Source organism: Canis lupus, chromosome 16 (assembly GCF_011100685.1).
Source record: "Canis lupus familiaris isolate Mischka breed German Shepherd chromosome 16, alternate assembly UU_Cfam_GSD_1.0, whole genome shotgun sequence".
Classification (NCBI taxonomy): domain Eukaryota; kingdom Metazoa; phylum Chordata; class Mammalia; order Carnivora; family Canidae; genus Canis; species Canis lupus.
Window position 1 is genome coordinate 46,109,009 of NC_049237.1, and position 18,933 is coordinate 46,127,941.

At 35.4% G+C, this 18,933-nt stretch overlaps 1 protein-coding gene across 12 annotated transcripts in view; it reads right to left on the reverse strand.

Moving 5' to 3' along the window:
* Positions 1-18,933, reverse strand: part of C16H4orf47 (chromosome 16 C4orf47 homolog) — a 36,305-nt gene that overhangs the window by 8,619 nt on the left and 8,753 nt on the right. For 11 of the 12 annotated variants that reach the window (XM_038560384.1, XM_038560382.1, XM_038560388.1 and 8 more), the window contains 2 exons: positions 13,318-13,487; positions 11,059-11,297 (listed from right to left, as the gene is read on the reverse strand). In XM_038560384.1, the coding sequence (XP_038416312.1) occupies positions 11,249-11,297; positions 13,318-13,487 (219 nt within the window). In that variant the 3' untranslated portion in view covers positions 11,059-11,248. Of the gene's footprint in view, positions 1-11,058; positions 11,298-13,317; positions 13,488-18,933 lie in introns of those variants that run through there. The other variant, XR_005371625.1, reaches the window with a different exon arrangement.

The following is an 18,933-nucleotide window of genomic DNA, read 5'->3' on the forward strand; positions in this document are numbered from 1 at the left end:
AAAGGGGAAAAGGAGGGGTCCCTGGGTAGCCCAGTCAGCCAGTTAAAACGACTGGCTCTTGATTTTGGCTCAGGTCATGATCTCAGGGTCCTGGGATCAAGCCCTGTGTGGGGTTCCAAACTCAGCAAGGAGTCTACTTGAGATTCTTTCTCTCTCTCTCCCTATGCCCCTCCCCACCCAAGCTCTCTTTCTTTCTCTCTCTCTCAAATAAATAAATCTTTAAGATAATTTTTTTTAAAAAAAGGGCAAAGGAACTGCAGGAACACTCCCTGGATCAGAGGGACTGGCTCAACACCTCAGCAAGCCCTGGAACACAAGCCAACACTAGTCCCAGTTGCAGTTGGGTATGGGGAGAAATTTTTAATTTAATTTAAAAATAAATGGCTTTTTATATTTGTTTTTGCCTTTTATTTCTATTATGCTTTTTATTTTTCCCTCCTCCCCACTTTTTTTTCCTTTTCCCTTTAAAAAGATGAAATTTGGGATCCCTGGGTGGCGCAGCGGTTTGGCGCCTGCCTTTGGCCCAGGGCGCGATCCTGGAGAACCGGGATCGAATCCCACGTCGGGCTCCCAGTGCATGGAGCCTGCTTCTCCCTCTGCCTGTGTCTCTGCCTCTCTCTCTCTCTCTCTCTCTCTCTCTCTCTCTCTCTCTCTCTCTGTGACTATCATAAATAAATAAAAATTTAAAAAAATAAATAAAATAAAAAGATGAAGTTTAAAATTGCAACTAGCATATAAAGGCCAGCACTAGCACTCCACCAGATGGCTAGGGTTGCTGCTGGAACACTTTCTGGGTGGGAGGATCTGACAGATATGGTTTATGCTCCCCTTTGAAAGCATGGACTCATGCATGGTCCAGATACCCCAGCTGACCTGCCACCTCAGTGAGCCCTAGACCCGTAGCTCATATAAGCCACAGCCACCCCATCAAGGCAGCCAAAGGGCAGTGCACATCAGGTCACCCCAGGTTAGTGTTCATTACAGCTCCACCCCTCACACCAATGTGACACAGGTGCAAAACACCCCAGAGCACAAAAGGCCCACACCGCTTCAGACAGCATTTAGGGCCCCCCTGGTGCAAAGCGCTCCAGAACCTTTCAGTTGATGTCTGCTTCAGACCCAGCTGTCTGAGAGGGTACGCCTTGCAGAAAGTACCCTGGAAACCCTTGGCTGGTGCTTGCACTGGTTTCAGCCACCCCACAGAGCATACCCTAGGCAAAGCACCGCAGAACACACCTGACTGTACCAGATTCAGTTCCAGTTGCCTGGCCGGAGGCCCCTCAGAACTGAGACCATTGGTGCACCCAGGTTTGCAACCAATTCAGCTTTAACTGTCCTATGAAGGTACCTCCTATACAGAGCATCCCAGGACCTCCTGCCTTGTATCCTGTCTCAGCTCCAGATGTCCCTTCAGGGTACTCTCTTTACAGATAGTCCTGGGACACCCATTTACATCTACTTCAGCTCCACTAACCTGCCAAGGTGCCCTCTGTATATAGAGACCCAGGCCCTCTGGTGTGCATCCACCTCAGTTTTAGCTGTCCCATCAGAGCATCCTCTGTGTAGAGAGCTCAGGGACCTCTGGGCCTGCATATCACCTAAGCTCCAGCTCCCCCCTCAGTGAGACACACTTTGCTCAGAGCATCCCAGGGCACCCCAGTGGCATCCCACATCAACTTCAGCTGTCATGTCAGACAGCTGCCATCAACACAGAATCTTCGGACACCTTGGCATGTGTCCACTTCCGCTTTAGCTACCTGGCCAGACCTAAAGACATATACAAACTGAAAGTGAGGGAATGGAAAAACATTTACCATGCAAATGGGTATGAGGAGGAAATAAGCCAGAGTAACAATATTTATATCACATAAAATAGACTTTAAAACAAGAGACAAGGGCATCAAATCAACAAGAGGATATAACAATTACAAGTATCTACATATCCAGCACAGGAACACCTAAACATAAAGCAAATATTAACATGGAGAAAAACTGACAGTAATATAATAACAGTAAGGGATTTTAACACTTCACTTATATCAATGGATAGATCATCCAGGCAGAAAATCCATAAGGAAACAGTGTCTTGTAATGACATATTAGACCAGATAGATATAAAATGCACAGAACATTCCATTCAAAAACAACAGAATACACATTCTTTTCAAATGTACATGGAACAGTCTCCAGAATAGACCACGTGTTAGGCCACCAAACAAGCCTCAACAAATTTAAGTTTGGATTCATACCATACATCTTTTCTGAGCACAGTGGTATGAAATTAGAACTAAACCAAAAGAAAAAATTGGAAGAAACACAAACACGTGAAGGCTAAACAACATGATACTAAATGACCAGTGTGTCAATGAAGCAATCAATAAATTTAAAAGTACATAGATACAAATGAAAATGAAAACACAATGGTTCAAAATATTTGGGACCCAGTAAAAGGAGTTCTAAGAGAGAATATATGGCTATACAGGCCTACCTCAAGAAACAAGAAAAAGCTCAAACAATATAACCTTCACCTAAAGGAATTAGAAAAAGAAACAAAACCCAAGGTGAGTAAAAAGAAGGAAATAATAAAGATCAGAGCAGAAATAAATGACAGACACACACACACACACACACACACACACACACACACACGAATGAAACCCAAGAGTCTGGTTCTTGGCCAGACTCATCAAGGGAAAAAAGACAGAGTCCACATAAAATCAGAAACAAGAATAATTGACATTACAGAAATACAAAGGATTATAAAAGAATACCATGAAAAATTATGCCAACAAATTTGACAACCTAGAAAATGGATAGATTCCTAGAAACAGTCTTCCAAAACTGAATCAGGAAGAAATAAAATATCCAAATAGGCCAATTACTAGTAACAAAATTTTATCAGTAATCAATAACTACCAAAAAATAAAAGTACAGGATCAGAAGATTTCACAGGTAAATTCTACCAAACATTTAAAGATGAGTTAAAACCTATTCCCTTCAAACTATTCCAAAAAATAGAGGAAGAAGGAATGCTTCAAAATACACTCTATGAGGCCAGCATTACCTTGATACCAAAAGCAGACAAAGACATCACAAAAAAGAAAACATGGATACAAAGATCCTCAACAAAGGGGCACCTGGGTGGCTCAGTTGGTTAAGCATTTATCTTTAGCTCAGGTCATGATCCCTGTGTCTTGGGACTGAGTCCTGCATTGGGGTCCCTGCTTAGTGGGGAACCTCCCTTTCCCTCATCCCCTCCCTTGCTTGTGCTCTCTTTCTCTCTCTCACAAATAAATATTTTTTCAAAAAGAGATCCTCAACAAAATATCAAACCACATTCAATAATACATTAAAAGGATCATTCACCAATCAAATGGGATTCATTCTGAGGATGCAAGAATGGTTCAATATTTGCAAATCAATGTAATACACCACATCAACAAAACAAAGGATAAAAATCATATGATCATCTCAATAGATGTAGAAAAAGCATTGACAAAATTCAACATCTCATGATCTAAAAAAAAAAAAAAAAAAAAAAAAAAAAAAAAAAAAAAAAACCTCTCAACAAACTGGGTTTAGAGGAAATATACCTCAACATAATAAAGGCTATTTTTTAAAAATCCACAGCTAACATCTTACTCAATGGAAAAAACCTGAGAGCTTTTCTTCTAAGATGAGGAACAAGACAAGAATGTGCACTCTTGTCACTTTTACTCGACATAGCACTAGAAGTTCTAGCTATAGCAATCAGACAAGAAAAAGAAAGAAGCATCCATATTGGTAAAGAAGTTAGCCATCACTATTTACCAATGACATGATACTATACATAGAACACTCTAAAAACTTCACCAAAAAAAATGCTAGAAGTAATAAATGAATTCAGTAAATTTACAAGTACAAAATTAATACTCAGAAATTGGCCTTTCTATATACTAATAAAAAGTAGTAAAAAGAGCAATTAAGAAAATAATTCCATTCACAATTACACCAAAAAGAATAAAATACCTAGGAATGCACCTAACAAGAGAGGTAAAAGACCTACACTCTTAGAACTATAAAACATTGATGAAAGAAACTGAAGATGACACAAACAAATGTAAAACTATTCTATGCTCTTGGGTTAAAAGAATTAATATTGTTCAAATGTTCATATTACCCAAGGCAACCTACAGACTGAATGCAATCCCTAACAAAATACCAACAGCATTTTTTACAAAACTAGAACAAAAATTACTCAAATCTTGTGGAATCCCAAAAGATCCTGAAAAACAAAAGTTATCTTGAGAAAGGAAAACAAAGCTGTAGGTATTAAAATTCCAGATTTCTAGATATACTACAAAGCTATAGTAATCAAAACAGTATGGTACTGGCATAAAGACACACAGATCAATGTAACAGAGTAGAAAGCTTGGAAATAAACCCACAATTATATAGTCAATTTATCTATCTCAAAAAAGGCAAGAATATAAAATAAAGGGAAAGACAGTCTCTTCAACAAATGATGCTGGGAAAATTGGACAGCTACATGCAAAAAAATGAAACTGGACCACACACAAAAAAAATCTTAAAATGGACTAAATAAAAAAAATAAACTTAAAAATAAGTAGTGATGCTCACCAATGTGAAAAACTATGGTCTCATATTTTCCTTTATTATAAAATTATATAAATGGCAAAAAAAAAAGAACGAATTCAGGTATTGAAAAAAGAAGTAGAGGTGAGCATTGCATCCATTTATATACAGAACTAAGATTAAAGAACTGTGAGACTTATGGTTACAAAATAGAGTATTTGTGTTAAAACCACTGCCAGTAAAAAACAATTGAACTCACAAGCTAAGTACATCCTTTTACTTTTAATCTATATGTTTACATTTAACATGGATTTATTTTAGAAAGCATATAAATGACTTTCTTTTTATCAAGTCTGACAATCTATGCCTTTAACTTGCAGCATTTAGCTATTTACATTTAATATAATTATCAATATGTTTAATGTAATTGATTTCTATGTATTTGGTTTCTATTTGTCCCATATATTTTGTTCCTTTTATCTTTTTCTGCCTTCTTTTGGATTATTTAGGATTACATTTTTCTCTCCAATTTGTCAGAAATCTCTGTTTACTCTTTAAATGCTGCTCTAGAGTTGCATATTTTTAGCTTACTTTGATTTTCTTCAAATGATATTATACCAACTCATATACAATGGAAGATTCTTACAATAACAAATCTCTATTTCCCTATTCCCATTTTTATGCTACTGTAATTTAGCCTTTACTTTTAAATGTGTTATAAACCCAACAGATTTTTAATATTTTTACTATAAATAATAAGTTATCTTTGATTAAAGAAATTAAACCAGAAGGGAGAAAAAAGGTTTTTTAAATTATTTTTTTAAAGATTTATTTATTTATTTATTTATTTATTTATGATAGACATAGAGAGAGAGGCAGAGACACAGGAGGAGGGAGAAGCAGGCTCCATGCTGGGAGCCCAACGTGAGACTCGATCCCGGGACTCCAGGATCATGCCCTGGGCCAAAGGCAGGTGCTAAACCACTGAGTCACCCAAGGATCCCCGAAAAAAGTTTTTTTATTAATCATTTCTAGCATCCTTTTTAAAAATTTTTTAAATTTTTATTTATTTTTTTAAGTAGGCTCCACACCCAGCATGCTCTACTGACTGAGCCAGCCAGGGGCCTCTCTAGCATCTTTAAAACCCATGTTTCCATCTGATCATTTGTATTCTACCTAAAAACTTCCTTAACATTAGTTGTAATGCAGGTCCCAGCTTTTCTCTTTCACAAAGTCTTTATTTCACCTTAATCTTTTGAAAAATATGTTGCAGTGACTATGGAATTCTGAATTGGCAGTTTCTTTGAATTTTTTGAAAATATCCTTTTTCTGACTTACATCATTTCTGCTAAGAATTCTCATAGACAGTCTTTTTTTTTTCTCTGGTAGATACTAAGATTTTTCTCTTTATCACTGGTTTCCTATAATTTTATTATGATGTGTCTTGGTATGCATTTTCTTTCTTTATGCTACTTATTATTCCTTGGACATTTTAGACTAGGGGTTTTTAACTTTCTTCATATTTGGGGATTTTCAGCCATTAATATATTTTTTAAGATTTTATTTATTTATTCATGAGACACACACACACACACACACACACACACACACACACACAGAGGCATAGAGACACAGGCAGAGGGAGAAGCAGGCTCCATGCAGGGAGCCCAACATGGGACTCGATCCTGGGTCTCCAGGATCATGCCCTGGGCTGAAGGCAGCGCTAAACCGCTGAACCACCGGGACTGCCCTATTTCTTAATCTTTTTCTTCTGCTGCTTTCTAAGACTTGGTTAGACATACATTAGACCTTAATACTGTTCTAGAGCTCACTGATGTTCCTTTCATTTTCTTTCTAGTCTTTTTTCTCTATGTGTTTCACTTTGGATACTTCCCATTTTTATATCTTCAAGTTCCCTAGTTTTTGTTTTCTTTTGTTTTGTTTGTTTTGTTGTTGTTGTTTTTTTGTTGGGTTTTTTTTTTTTTTGCTTTTTTTTTTTTTTTTTTTTTTGCAATGCTGAATGTGCTATTATGCCCATTTACTGAAAATTTTTATTTCAGTTATTTTATTTTTCATCTCTAGATTTTCCATTTGGTCTTATTTATGCCTTTAGTATCTCTCCTCATTGTCCTCATCTTTTCTTTTAAATAAACATAGTTATAACTATTATAATGTCCTTGATGTTAATTCCATCTTCTCTGCCATTTGAGGACTTGTTTCTAATGATCTTTTTCTGGTTATGGGTCATATTTTCCTGCTTCTTGGCAAATCTACTAGTTTTTTATTGGAAGGCAAACACTAAATTTCATATTAATTGTCCAGATTTTTTTGTTTTCCTTTAAAGAAAAGGGTGTAGTTCTGTTGAGATTAGTTACTTCTGTTTCAATTTGATCCTTTTGAGGCTTATTTTAAATTTTTTGTTAGGTGGGTCTAGTGCAACCTCTAGTTTAGTCTAGATCCTCTGGGATTGCACTGAATACCCTGAGAGACTGACAAAGACCCTCTGTGGGCTGGTAGGAACTTCCTATCCTCAAATGATTCCTGGCCCTCAGTAAGCTATGGGAAGCAGTTAACTGACAGGTTCCTAGTTGTACTTTGCCTTCCTCCATGGATTTTAACCCTATGTGTGCCTTAGTAGTTAGCAGGATTAAGGGGACTCCAGTGCACAATTCTGAACTCTTTTCCCATGTAGTTCTTTCCTCTCTAGAACTCTACCCCAAATTCAAGACATTTTATACTCCCTGAGTACCAATTTATGTCTCATCTGAGCAAGGCTATAAAGATTCCCTTCCATCCCTTCCATTTCAGAAAGTGCTTCCAAATAAAAAGCAATTGTAGGATTTACTCAGCTGTTTCCTTTTTCTCATTGATTACAGTCCTGCACTGTGTCTAATGTCTAAGAAGAGGGGTTCTGTATGTTTTGTACAGTTTTCAATTGTTTAAGGAAGGAGAATAAATCCAGCCCCTCTTAATCTATCTTTGGGATAGTCAAGTTTGGGAAGTTTAGAAAGTCCTATAAATGGATAAAACATAGCAGTAATTTTTCTAGGTAGCTGGTATCTATAGGAATGTTTTTCCACTGAATCTCCCCCAACTCTAGGAAAGCTGTCTGTGACTATGAGTATCCATGTACAGGGCTATTGACTAGCCATTCTTCACTTTAAGCTGTATAAGTAGAGAGCCACACTTTAGGCTATGGAGCCCTCCAAACAATTAACCAGTTAAGTATTATTATGAGAATAATGCCAGAATAAGAACCATACTCTTATAGCCCTAATTTTCCCTAAGTGTATCTTCCAAATGTTTAGAGGTGAGATCTTTTATTTTTTATGTAGGGGTAAAAATTCTAGGCTGCCCAAACTGGGAAAGCACTGAGGATAGGAAGGAGGTAGGAGATAAAAAAGAAACAGACAGGAAAAGTCTTTCCTAAGCACGATTAAATGTTTCTAGCTCTATTCTTACTTTTTACTTTTTTAAATTATTTATTTCTTTTAAGTCTATTGTATCTTTTTAAACTTCTTATTCTCTAGTGATCCCCTTACATTATACATTTTTCTAGGCTCATTATTTTAGTATTATGTTTTTGGTGTCAGAGAAAGCCAGCAAATAAATGTGTTCTACCTGGATGTTTTAATTGGAATCTCCTAACATATTAGTGTTGTAATTATGTTATAAACAGCCTTGTATATTTTTGGTTGGGACAAATATCTTCTTTCAAATTTTCCTATCAGTATGTTCATATTTTGTCTTCAAAATAAAATTTAGAAGTAGCTAATCAAGTTTTATTATTTTTAATTCTGTAGGGATTTTGGTTAAATTGCATTAAATCTATTAATACTGTAGAGAAATTGCATGTTTACAATATTGAGTTTCCCTGGAACATGCTATATTATTCAGGCCACTCTTTTATATTTACATTTTAATCCTAAATTTCCACAGCTTTTTTCTATTATAAATAGACAACTTTCACACTTCCTGTCATATAAAAAATATCTTTTTTTGGAGATCTTTACATTTATTAGACTATTTTATTATTTCTAATATTGTTCAATAGAGTTTTTTTAAGGTTTTTAAATTTACTTATTCATGAAAGACAGAGAGAGAGGCAGAGACACAAGCAGGAGAAGCAGGCTTCATGCAGGGAGCCAGATGTGGGACTCGATCCCGAGTCTCCAGGATCACGCCCTGGGCCGAAGTCAGCGCTAAACCACTGGGCCACCTGGGCTGCCCTGTTCAATAGTTTCTTTTTACATTGTAGGTAAGTAACTATATCACCTGGGAGGAATGATGTATTTTTGTGTGTGTGTGACATTTATTCTCCTCAGGGCTTTTTCCTGTCTTACTGCATTAGCTGCATTTTCTAGCACAGTGTTTGAGTCGTTGATGGCTCTAGCTTAACGTCTGTTATGATTCTGATAGATATCCTTTAAAAAGTAAGAAAGGTTCTTCCTAATCCTCATGTCCTAAGAGGCTTAAAGTGAAAAGGGTATTTAATTTTATCAAATAGCTTTCCAGCATCTATTGGGAGAATATGTACGTTTTCCATTTTAATATATTGATTAAGCTAATTAAAATAACAGATCTACTAATGTCAAGCTATTGTAGTGGTCATTAAACAATCAATCTAAAAAAATAAAATAAACAATCAATCTTATTTTATGATCATTTAAAATGTGAATTCCATTGGCTAATACTTGATTTGGGGTTTTTTCAATGAGTTAGAAATATTATTTTCAAAAAAAAAAGAAATATTATTTTCAAAAAAAACAAACAAAAAAGAAATATTATTTTCCTTTTTAGCTATCCTTGTCCAGTTATGCTAGCCTCATAAAATAGATTGAAATTCTTTTCATATTTTTCTATGGCCAAGACAATTTAAATAACAAAAGGTTGAAGCACCTTGGTGGCTCAGTTGGTTAAGTGTCTGACTCTTGATTTCAGCTCAGGTCATGATTTCAGGATTGTGAGATGGAGCTCCAAGCTGGGCTCCATGCTCAGCACAGAGTCAGCTTGAGATTCTCTCTCTCCTTCTCCCTTTGCCCCTCTCTCTCTGCTGCACATATACACTTTCTCTCTAAATAAATAAAATCCTTATAAAGAAAAAAATCAATGGACATCATAAATAATTTATACCCTTTAAATCAAATGTGTGTGTATGTGTGTGTTCCTCTGCTTTATTTCAAAAGTCTTAGTTTTTCTACATGCTTCACTATTTCTGTGACTGGTTTCTGCATTTGCTTTTCTGTAAATTGACACAATGCATTTATGTAAACTCTAAATGAGCTCTCCCAATTGTCATAATGCTTCTTATAACTCCTAGTAAGACATTAAATGAGCATTCCCATCTATGAATATTACATGAAGTGTGAATTGCTACTAGAGGTCCATCAATAAAAATTAATTATAGCTAACAAAGGCATAAATGTAATTAGATTTTAATAAAATTTGAAAATATAAACCTCCTATCCCAAAAGAATGCATATATCTATACAGCTTATTTAGTAACATCAATATATATGACTTTTATTCAGTTATGTGCATCTAGTAAATCTTTTCCTAAAGACAAATGTATTTCCTTTGGGTCACATTATATCCTTGATAATGTCTTTAAGATGTTCATTCCACACTGTCCTCCAGATAGGAAATAAAGATTTTAAATATTCTTTTAGAAAAAAGTAAATAGCATGAGATATAAAAATAAATAAATAGGGGGCACCGGTGTGGCTCATGGTTGAGCATCTGCCTTTAGTTTAGGGTGTGATCCTAAGGTCCTGGGATTGAGTCCGACAACTGGCTCCCCACAGGGAGCGTGCTTCTTCTGCCTATGTCTCTACCTCTCTCTCTCTTGTCTCTCAGGAATGAATAAATAAAATTTTATACATACATATATATATTATAATAGTAAAAATTCTCTATACCATCTGCAATCCCTTTAAAAGTCAGATACATCTGAATTGACAGTGTTCTTCCCACCTCTCACCCTGAATAAAAAGCAAATCAAAAGAGTACTGCAGCCTCTAAACACTTTGATTTCCAGTTCTGAGAAGCCTAGAATGGCAAAGGGACAAGTACTAAGGAAATCACCATGTTCAAAAACAACTTCCCCAATATATCATATTAATAGATACTGTAAATTTCCCTTTTTAAATAGTACTACCCCTACCCTCAATTGAATAGGGACTGTTAATAAAAAAGACCTCACTGTGAATTACAGTAATGTATTTAAATCAAATCTCTTAAGAACTGATTTTTTTAAGTGGTAGGGCAAATGAAAAAGAGATAATCTGGGAATAAGAGATTAAGACCCGGCGTGGGAGGGTGGGATGCGGGGCACAGGGATGTTTCAGGGAAGGCAGGTTTGGACAGGTTTGGCAGATTAGAAGTAAACTTTCCAACAATAGACTATACTTCAGGATTTTATGAAATGTTTAAACAGTTTATTTTCCCCAGAAACAGAGACCTAAACAAAGATTAGCAATCATATATTATTAACAAATACTATTTATTCATTAGCAATGGTACTAAAACAAGGAAGAGTATTAGAGTTGCAGGGTATATATATTTTAAATGCTTGAGATACCTGTTCCATATCTTACGTTTTTCTGCAAATAATTTGCATTTGATAATGAATTGTTGGTAGATGGGACCTAGAAAGCTATTTGTGTTCCTCATGCTAATAGGACTGGACTGAAACAGTCTTGTAGTTCTTCATATTTAGTGCCCTGAAATTGGAAAATAAATGCATATTTAGTTTTAAGGTACAGGTAATATATCTGTACATTCTTGTAAAAAAAGTTTTGCAATAAAAAATTAATAATTCAAAATCAAATTCTCTCACCACATTAAAAAGCTTCACTTAAAAAATTAAAAAAAATAAAAGCTTCACTTAAAATATAATTTAAGATGGAAAAATTGGATTTGAGGACCAATTTTAGATACAACCAAAAGGTTTATTTTTTTTTTTAACTTAGGGTAAGGGGTGCTTAGGTGGCTCAGTCACTTGAGCATCTGACTCTTGATTTTGGCTGCAGTCATGATCTCAGGGTTGTGGGATTAAGCCCTATGTCAGGTTCTGCACTTGGCATAGAGTCTGCTTGGAATTCTCTCTCCCTCACTCTCTGCCCCTCCCCCACTCATGTGCATGCTCTAAAATAAGTAAATATTTAAGTAAAATATTGTAATAAATAAGTAAAATTAGGGTAAAAGAAGCTAAAACTTGCTTTAGGATAATATTTGTGATAATATAAAAAGTATCAATAAACTAAAAATTACCAAACAGAAGATAAACTTCTGATTTTCCAGAAGAGCAATCAGATATTATTTTCTTTTCTCTGCTCCAAACATATATATCATAGCAGTTTCTCAGGTCTGCTCTCTGGATAGAAAAGGACACAGAGAAAACCTTAATCTGCCCACTCCCCTGACCCAAAAAAGAATCCCATCTATTTGAGGGTGAATGTAGTGAAGAAAATTCTAATTCTACTCTCTGTTCTATATTACATAGATAAAGTTGGGCAGAGTACTGATAGATAGGAGGCTTGCCAAAGGAGAAAGATCAAAGGACATGAAAAAAGACTCCATATATTTCCACTTCCACCAACTAGACCACTTAGAATATTATGCCTGGAGACAACAGTTAAATTACATGAATAATGATAGACAGTCTTATTTTGGAGATAGAATAATAAGACTGGCATTAAAATCACCACCCAGAAGTGATCCAGATGTATGGAAATGTTTTTATAAAAGAAAAGAAGTGAATTTGGTGTCCTTTACCTAATCTATTATATGTTTACACAGAAGTTTGAAAGATGTAAATTAGCTTCATCAGCAATAAAACTTTTTCAATGAACATAAAGGTAATCAAATGAATTCTTTCACTTATTCAGATCTTGCACACACACAAAAAAGGAATGATGGACTGTCTTTTTCTAATTTATATTCTGAACTCTTGAGAACTTCTCAGTTTTCAGAATGCTCAAAACCTGGGTAAAATTGGAACTTTTAAGATACTTTAATAAAATATTTTCTTCAAAGTATTATAATACTTTATAAAGTGATGTTAATAGCTTTTTTTAACTAACCAAAATATTTCCTGGACAATTTCGTAAAAGATTACTTCAAACTTAAGGAGAAAAGTCTCAAGTGTCATTAGGATTCCTCACAACTACTGAGAGCCTCCAGCCCTCATGGAGATAATAATTTAACCAAGATTTTTTTTAAAAAGCCCTTGATAAATAGACAATGTTAACATGTACTGCTAAATGAACTATAAATATCTAAACAGTCTCAACAAATCATAATAAGGTACTATAGATCTGATTTAAAAATTATGGGGCGATCCCTGGGTGACCCAGCGGTTTGGCACCTGCCTTCAGCCCAGGATGTGATCCTGGCGTCCCGGGATCGAGTCCTATGTTGGGCTCCTTGCATGGGGCCTGCCCTCTGCCTCTCTCTCTCTCTCTGTGTCTCTCATGACTAAATGAATAAAATCTTTAAGAAAAATTAGGAATAGAACAGTTCATACAGATAAATTAAGCTTTTTTGATTAGAAATTTCAAAAGATGGTAAAAAAAACTTCTACAAGGGACAGCTTCTATATGGAAGGAGCTGAGATTTCCAAAGACACCCGGATTTGTTATTGTTTAAAGTATGTACAAATAGGAAATATTATTTTGAAGAGTTTGAAAGTCAAAAACAAATTTTCTTAGTTTATAGGCTAAGGTAACATAATACTGATACCTTTTGACATTCAAAGTCATTATACTTTCAACTGGTCTGCTCTTTGGTCCACTTGGTGGATGGAAAATCTTAGCACCTTTGCTGGAAATCTGGCTTGACAACTTAACCACATAAGGGTCAGCAGAATGTGAAGGATAAGGGTCAAATGTTCCTGCCTTCATTCCACCTGCCTATAAATAAAAATGAGATAATTCAACATAGTTGGGTAAAATGCTTCTAACAAAATTAGATTTTGAAGAAGTTGATACATATTTGTGTATTGTCTATAGAGCTGGTTTTACATTTAAAGGAAGTTGTCTATACAAACATACCTCAGAGATATTGTGGGTTCAGTTCCAGACAATTGCAATAAAGTGAATATCACAAAAAAGTCCAATGAATATTTTGGTTTGGTTTCCCAGTACTTACAAAAGTTATATTTATACTATGCTGTAGTCTATTAAGTATGTAATCACACTCTGTCTAAAAAAACAATGTTCACACTTTAATTTAAAAATAGTTTATTGCTAAAAAAAATACTAAACATCATTTGAGCTTTCAGTGAATCGTATTTTTTGCTGGTAGAAGTTCTTGCCTTGATGTTAATGGCTGCTTACTGACCAAATGATGACTGCTGAATGTTGGTGTGGCTATGGCAATTTCTTAAAATAAGAAATGAAGTTTGCCATGTCAATTGAGTCTTTCTCTCATGAATGATTTCCCTGTAGCATGCAATGCTGTTTGATAACATTTTACCCACAGTAGAACTTCTTTCAAACTGGAGTCCATCCTCTCAAGCCCTGCTGCTGCTTTATCAATTAAGTATATCTTACAGTATCTGAGACTAATACACATAAAAATTAAAGATATAATTATGATATTTCAAGTTTTCCAGATTGAGGACACATAGATTCTTTTGAGGAGCAACAAATAATAAATAACCTTAAGAAAAAGCATGTTCATTAAAATGGATGGATTAAAAATAGAAAAATATATAAACAAACCATCAGATGATGCCTTACAAAATAAATTAAATAGATAAATCTGCAACATCACTAGGAATGCCCCTTTCTTTTTTTAAAAAGATTTTATTTATTTATTCATGAGAGATACAGAGAGAGAGAGAGAGAGAGAGAGAGAGAGAGAGGCAGAGACACAGGCAGAGGGAGAAGCAGGCTCCATGCAGGGAGCCTGACGCAGGACTGGAACCCGGGTCTCCAGGATCACGCCCTGGGTTGAAGGCGGCGCTAAACCGCTGAGCTACCCGGGAATGCCCATTTCTTAAATTATTTGTTCTTCAGATGTTGAATTTGATAAATTCTTTATACATTTTGGATACTAGCCCTTTACCTGATATGTCACTTGTAAATATTTTCTGCCATTCTGTTGGTTGTCTTTTGGTTTTGTCGACTTTGTTGTGCAAAGGCTTTTCATCTTGATGAAGTCCCAATAGCTCATTTTTACCTTTGTTTCCCTTGCCTTTGGAGATGTTTCTAGCCAGAAGTTGCTGTAGCCAAGGTCACAGAGGTTGCTGCTTGTGTTCTCCTCTAGGATTTTGACAGATTCCTGTCTCACATTTAGATCTTTCATCCATTTTGAATTTATCTTTGTGTATGGTGTAAGAGGATGGTCCAGTTTCATTCTTCTGCATGTGGCTATCCAATTTTCCCAATACCATTTATTGAAGAGACTTTTTATTGGATATTCTTTCCTGCTTTGTTGTATATTAATTGACCATAGAGTTGAGGGACCATTTCTGGGTTCTCTATCCTGTTTCATTGATCTATGTGTCTGTTTTTGTACCAGTACCATACTGCCTTGATGAAGTCTGGGATTGTGATGCCATCAGTTTTGGTTTTCTTTTTCAAAATACCTTTGGTATTTGGGGTCTTTTCTAGTTCTACACAAATTTTAGGATATTTGTTCCAGCTCTGTGAAAAAAGTTGATGGTATTTTGATAGGGGTTGCATTAAATGTTTAGATTGCTCCAGGTAGTAAAGATATTTTAACTCTATTTGTTCTTCTAATCCATGAACATGAAATGTTTTTCCATTTCTTTGTGTCTTCCTCAATTTTTTTTTATGAGCATTCTACTGGTTTTGGAATACAAATCTTTTGCCTCATTGGTCAGGTTATTCCTAGGTATCTTATGGTTTGGGGTGCATTGTACATGGGATCCCTAATTTCTCTTTCTTCAGTCTCATTGTTAGTGTATAGAAATGCAACTCATCTGTGCATTGATTTTGCCACTTTGCTAAATGAGTTCTAGCAACTTTGGGGGGGGGGGAGTCCTTTGGGCTTTCCACATATCATGTCATCTGCAAAGAGCAAGAGTTTGACTTCTTTGCTAATTTGGATACCTTTTCTTTTGTTGACTGATTGCTGAGGCTAGGATTTCTAGTACATGTTGAACAGCAGTGGTGATAGTGGACCTCCTCCCATGTTCCTGACCTTTGGGAAAAGCTCTGTTTTTCTCCATTGAGAATGATATTTGTAGCCAAGGTCATAGAGGTTGGGCTTTGCATAGATAGCTTCTATGATATTGAAATATGTTCCCTCTATCCCTACACTGTGAAGAGTTTTAATCAAGAAAGGATGTTGTGCTTTGTCAATGTTTTTTCTGCATCTATTGAGAGGATCATATGGTTTTTGTCCTTTCCTTTATTAATGTAGTGTATCACATTGATTCATTTGCATATGTTGAACCACTCTTGCAGCCCAGGAATAAATCTCACTTGGTTGTGGTGAATAATCCTTTAAATGTACTGTTGGATCCTATTGGCTAGTATCTTGGCACCCATGTTTGTCAGGGATGTTGGTTTGTAAATCTCCTTTTTGATGGAGTCTTTGTCTGGTTTGGGGATCAAAGTAATGCTGACCTCATGGAAAGAGTTTGGAAGTTTTCCTTCCATTTCTATTTTCTGAAACAGCTTCAGAAGAATAGGTATTAATTCTTTAAATGTTTGATAGAATTCCCCTGGGAAGCCATTTGGCCCTGGACTCTTGTTTGTTTGGAGATTTTTTATTACTACTTCAATTTACTTGCTGGTTATGAATCTGTTCTGATTTTCTATTTCTTCCTGTTTCAGTTTTGGTAGTTAATATGTCTGTAGGAATGTATCCATTTTTTTCCAGATTGCCTAATTTGTTGGCATATAGTTGCTTATAATATGTTCTTTTTTGTTTTGTTTTGTTTTTCTTTTTTTATTTTTTTTTATAATATGTTCTTATAATTGTTTGTATTCTTCGATGTTGATTATGATCTTTCATTCAGGATTTTATTTATTTAGGTTCTTTCTCTTTTCTTTTTCATAAGTCTGGCCAGGGGGGTATCTATCTTATTAATTCTTTGAAAGAACCAGTTCCTAGTTTCATTGATCTGTTGTACTGTTCCTTTGGTTTCTATTTCATTGATTTCTGCTCTAATCTTTATTCTCTTCTCCTGCTGAGTTAGGCTTTACTTGCTGTCCTTTCTCCAGCTCCTTTAGGTGTAAGATTAGCCTGTGTATTTGAGACCTTTCTGTTTCTTAAGACTTGTATTGCTATATACTTCCCTCTTATGACCATCTTTGCCATATCCCAAAAGCGCGGAACAGTTGTGTTTTCATTTTCATTAGTTTCCATGAAGTTTCTTAATTCTTCTTTAATTTCTGGTTGACCCATTCATTCTTTAGTAGGATGCTCTTTAGCCTTCATGTATTTGAGTTCTTTCCAAATTTCCTCTTGTGATTGAATTCAAGTTTCAAAGCACTGTGGCCTAAAAATGATCCTAATCCTTTGGTACCAGTTGAGAACTGATTTGTGACCTAGTATGTAATCCATTCTGGAGAATGTTCCATTTGCACTCGAGAAGAATGTGTATTGTTGCTTTAGAATGGAATGCTCTCAATATATCTATGAAGTCCATCAGGTCCAGTATGTCATTCAAAGTCCTTGTTTTCTTGCTGTTCTTCTGCTTAGATGAACTGCCCATTGCAGTGAATGGGGTGCTAAAGTCTCCTACTATTATTGATTTATCATAAATGTGTTTAATTTTGTTGTTAACTTCTTTACATAATTGGCTGGTCCCATGTTAGGGGCATAAATATTTACATTTGTCAGATCTTCTTGTTGCATAGACCCTTTTATCATTATTTGGTGTCTTTCCTCATCTCTTATTACAGTTTTTGGCTTAAAATCTAATTTTTCTGATATAAGGATTGCCACCTCAGCTTTCTTTTGATGTCCATTAGCATGACAAATGGTTTTCCACCCCTCACTTTTAATCTGGAGGTGTCTTTGGGTCTAAAATGAGTCTCTTGCAGACAGCATATCTATGGGTCTTGTATTTCTATCCAATCTTATACCCTGTGTCTTTTGATTGGGGCAGTTAGTCCATTTACATTGAGTAATTATTAAAAGACATGAATTTAGTGCCATTGTATTACCTGTGAAGTCACTGTTTCCATTTATTGTTTCTGTTCCTTTCTGGTATAAGTTACTTTTGGGCTCTCCCTTCATTTAAAGGATCCCTTTTAATATTTCTTGCAGGGCTGGTTTGGTGATCACAAATTCTTTTAGTCTCTATTTGTCCTGGAAGCTTATCATCTTTCCTTCTATTTTGAATAACATCCTAGATGGATAAAATATTCTTGGCTGCATGTTCTTCTCATTTAGCACCATGAATATTTGATGCCAGTCCTTTCTGGCTTGCCAGGTCTCTGTGGATAGGTCTGCTTCTAGTCTAATGTTTCTACTCCTGTAGGTTAAGGACCTTTTGTCCCAAGCTGCTGTCAGGATTTTCTCTTTGTCTCTGATATTTGCAAGTTTCACTATTATATGTCAGGGTATTGACTTATTTTTTTTATTTTAAGGGGGGGTTCTCTGTGCCTCCTGGACTTGAATCCCTGTTTCCTTCTCCAGATTAGGGAAGCTGTCTGCTATAATTTGCTTCATTATACCTTCTACCCCTCTCTCTTTCCTCTTCCTATGGGATCCCAATTATTCTAATATTATTTCACCTTATGGTATTACTTATCTCTTGAATTCTACCCTCATGATCCAGTAGTTGGGTTTTTTTTAATCAGCTTCTTTATTCTCCATCATTGTCTTTTCTATATCACTAATTCTCTGTTCTGCCTCATTTATCCTAGCAGTTAGAACCTCAATTTTTTTATTGTATCTCATTTATAGTCTTTTTTATTTCAACCTGATTGGATTTTAGTTCTTTTATTTCTCCAGAAAGGGATTATCTAGTGTCTTCTGTGCCTTTTTCAAGCCCAGCTGTTCTCTTTATAATCATTATTCTAAATGCTAGTTCCAACATCTTACTTATGTCCATACTGATTAAGTCCCTGGCAATCAGTACTGCCTCTTGCTCTCTTTTTTGAGGTGAGTTTTTCTGTCTTGTCATCTGTCCAGAGAAGAATAGATGAAGTAGAGAACAAAATGCTAAAATGGCAACGACATCAGATAAATATACACTAAACATATGAGAAGAGACTCAAAACCAAACCAAAAAAATTGAAAAGAGAGAGAATATAATCAGACAGGTCGACAGAACAGAGCAATATACTTGATCTTGTGTGTATTTTGGCCTGTTTGTTGGAAATCTAGATCTCAAAATTGTAAAGAAAGAAAAACTTACACATATACAAA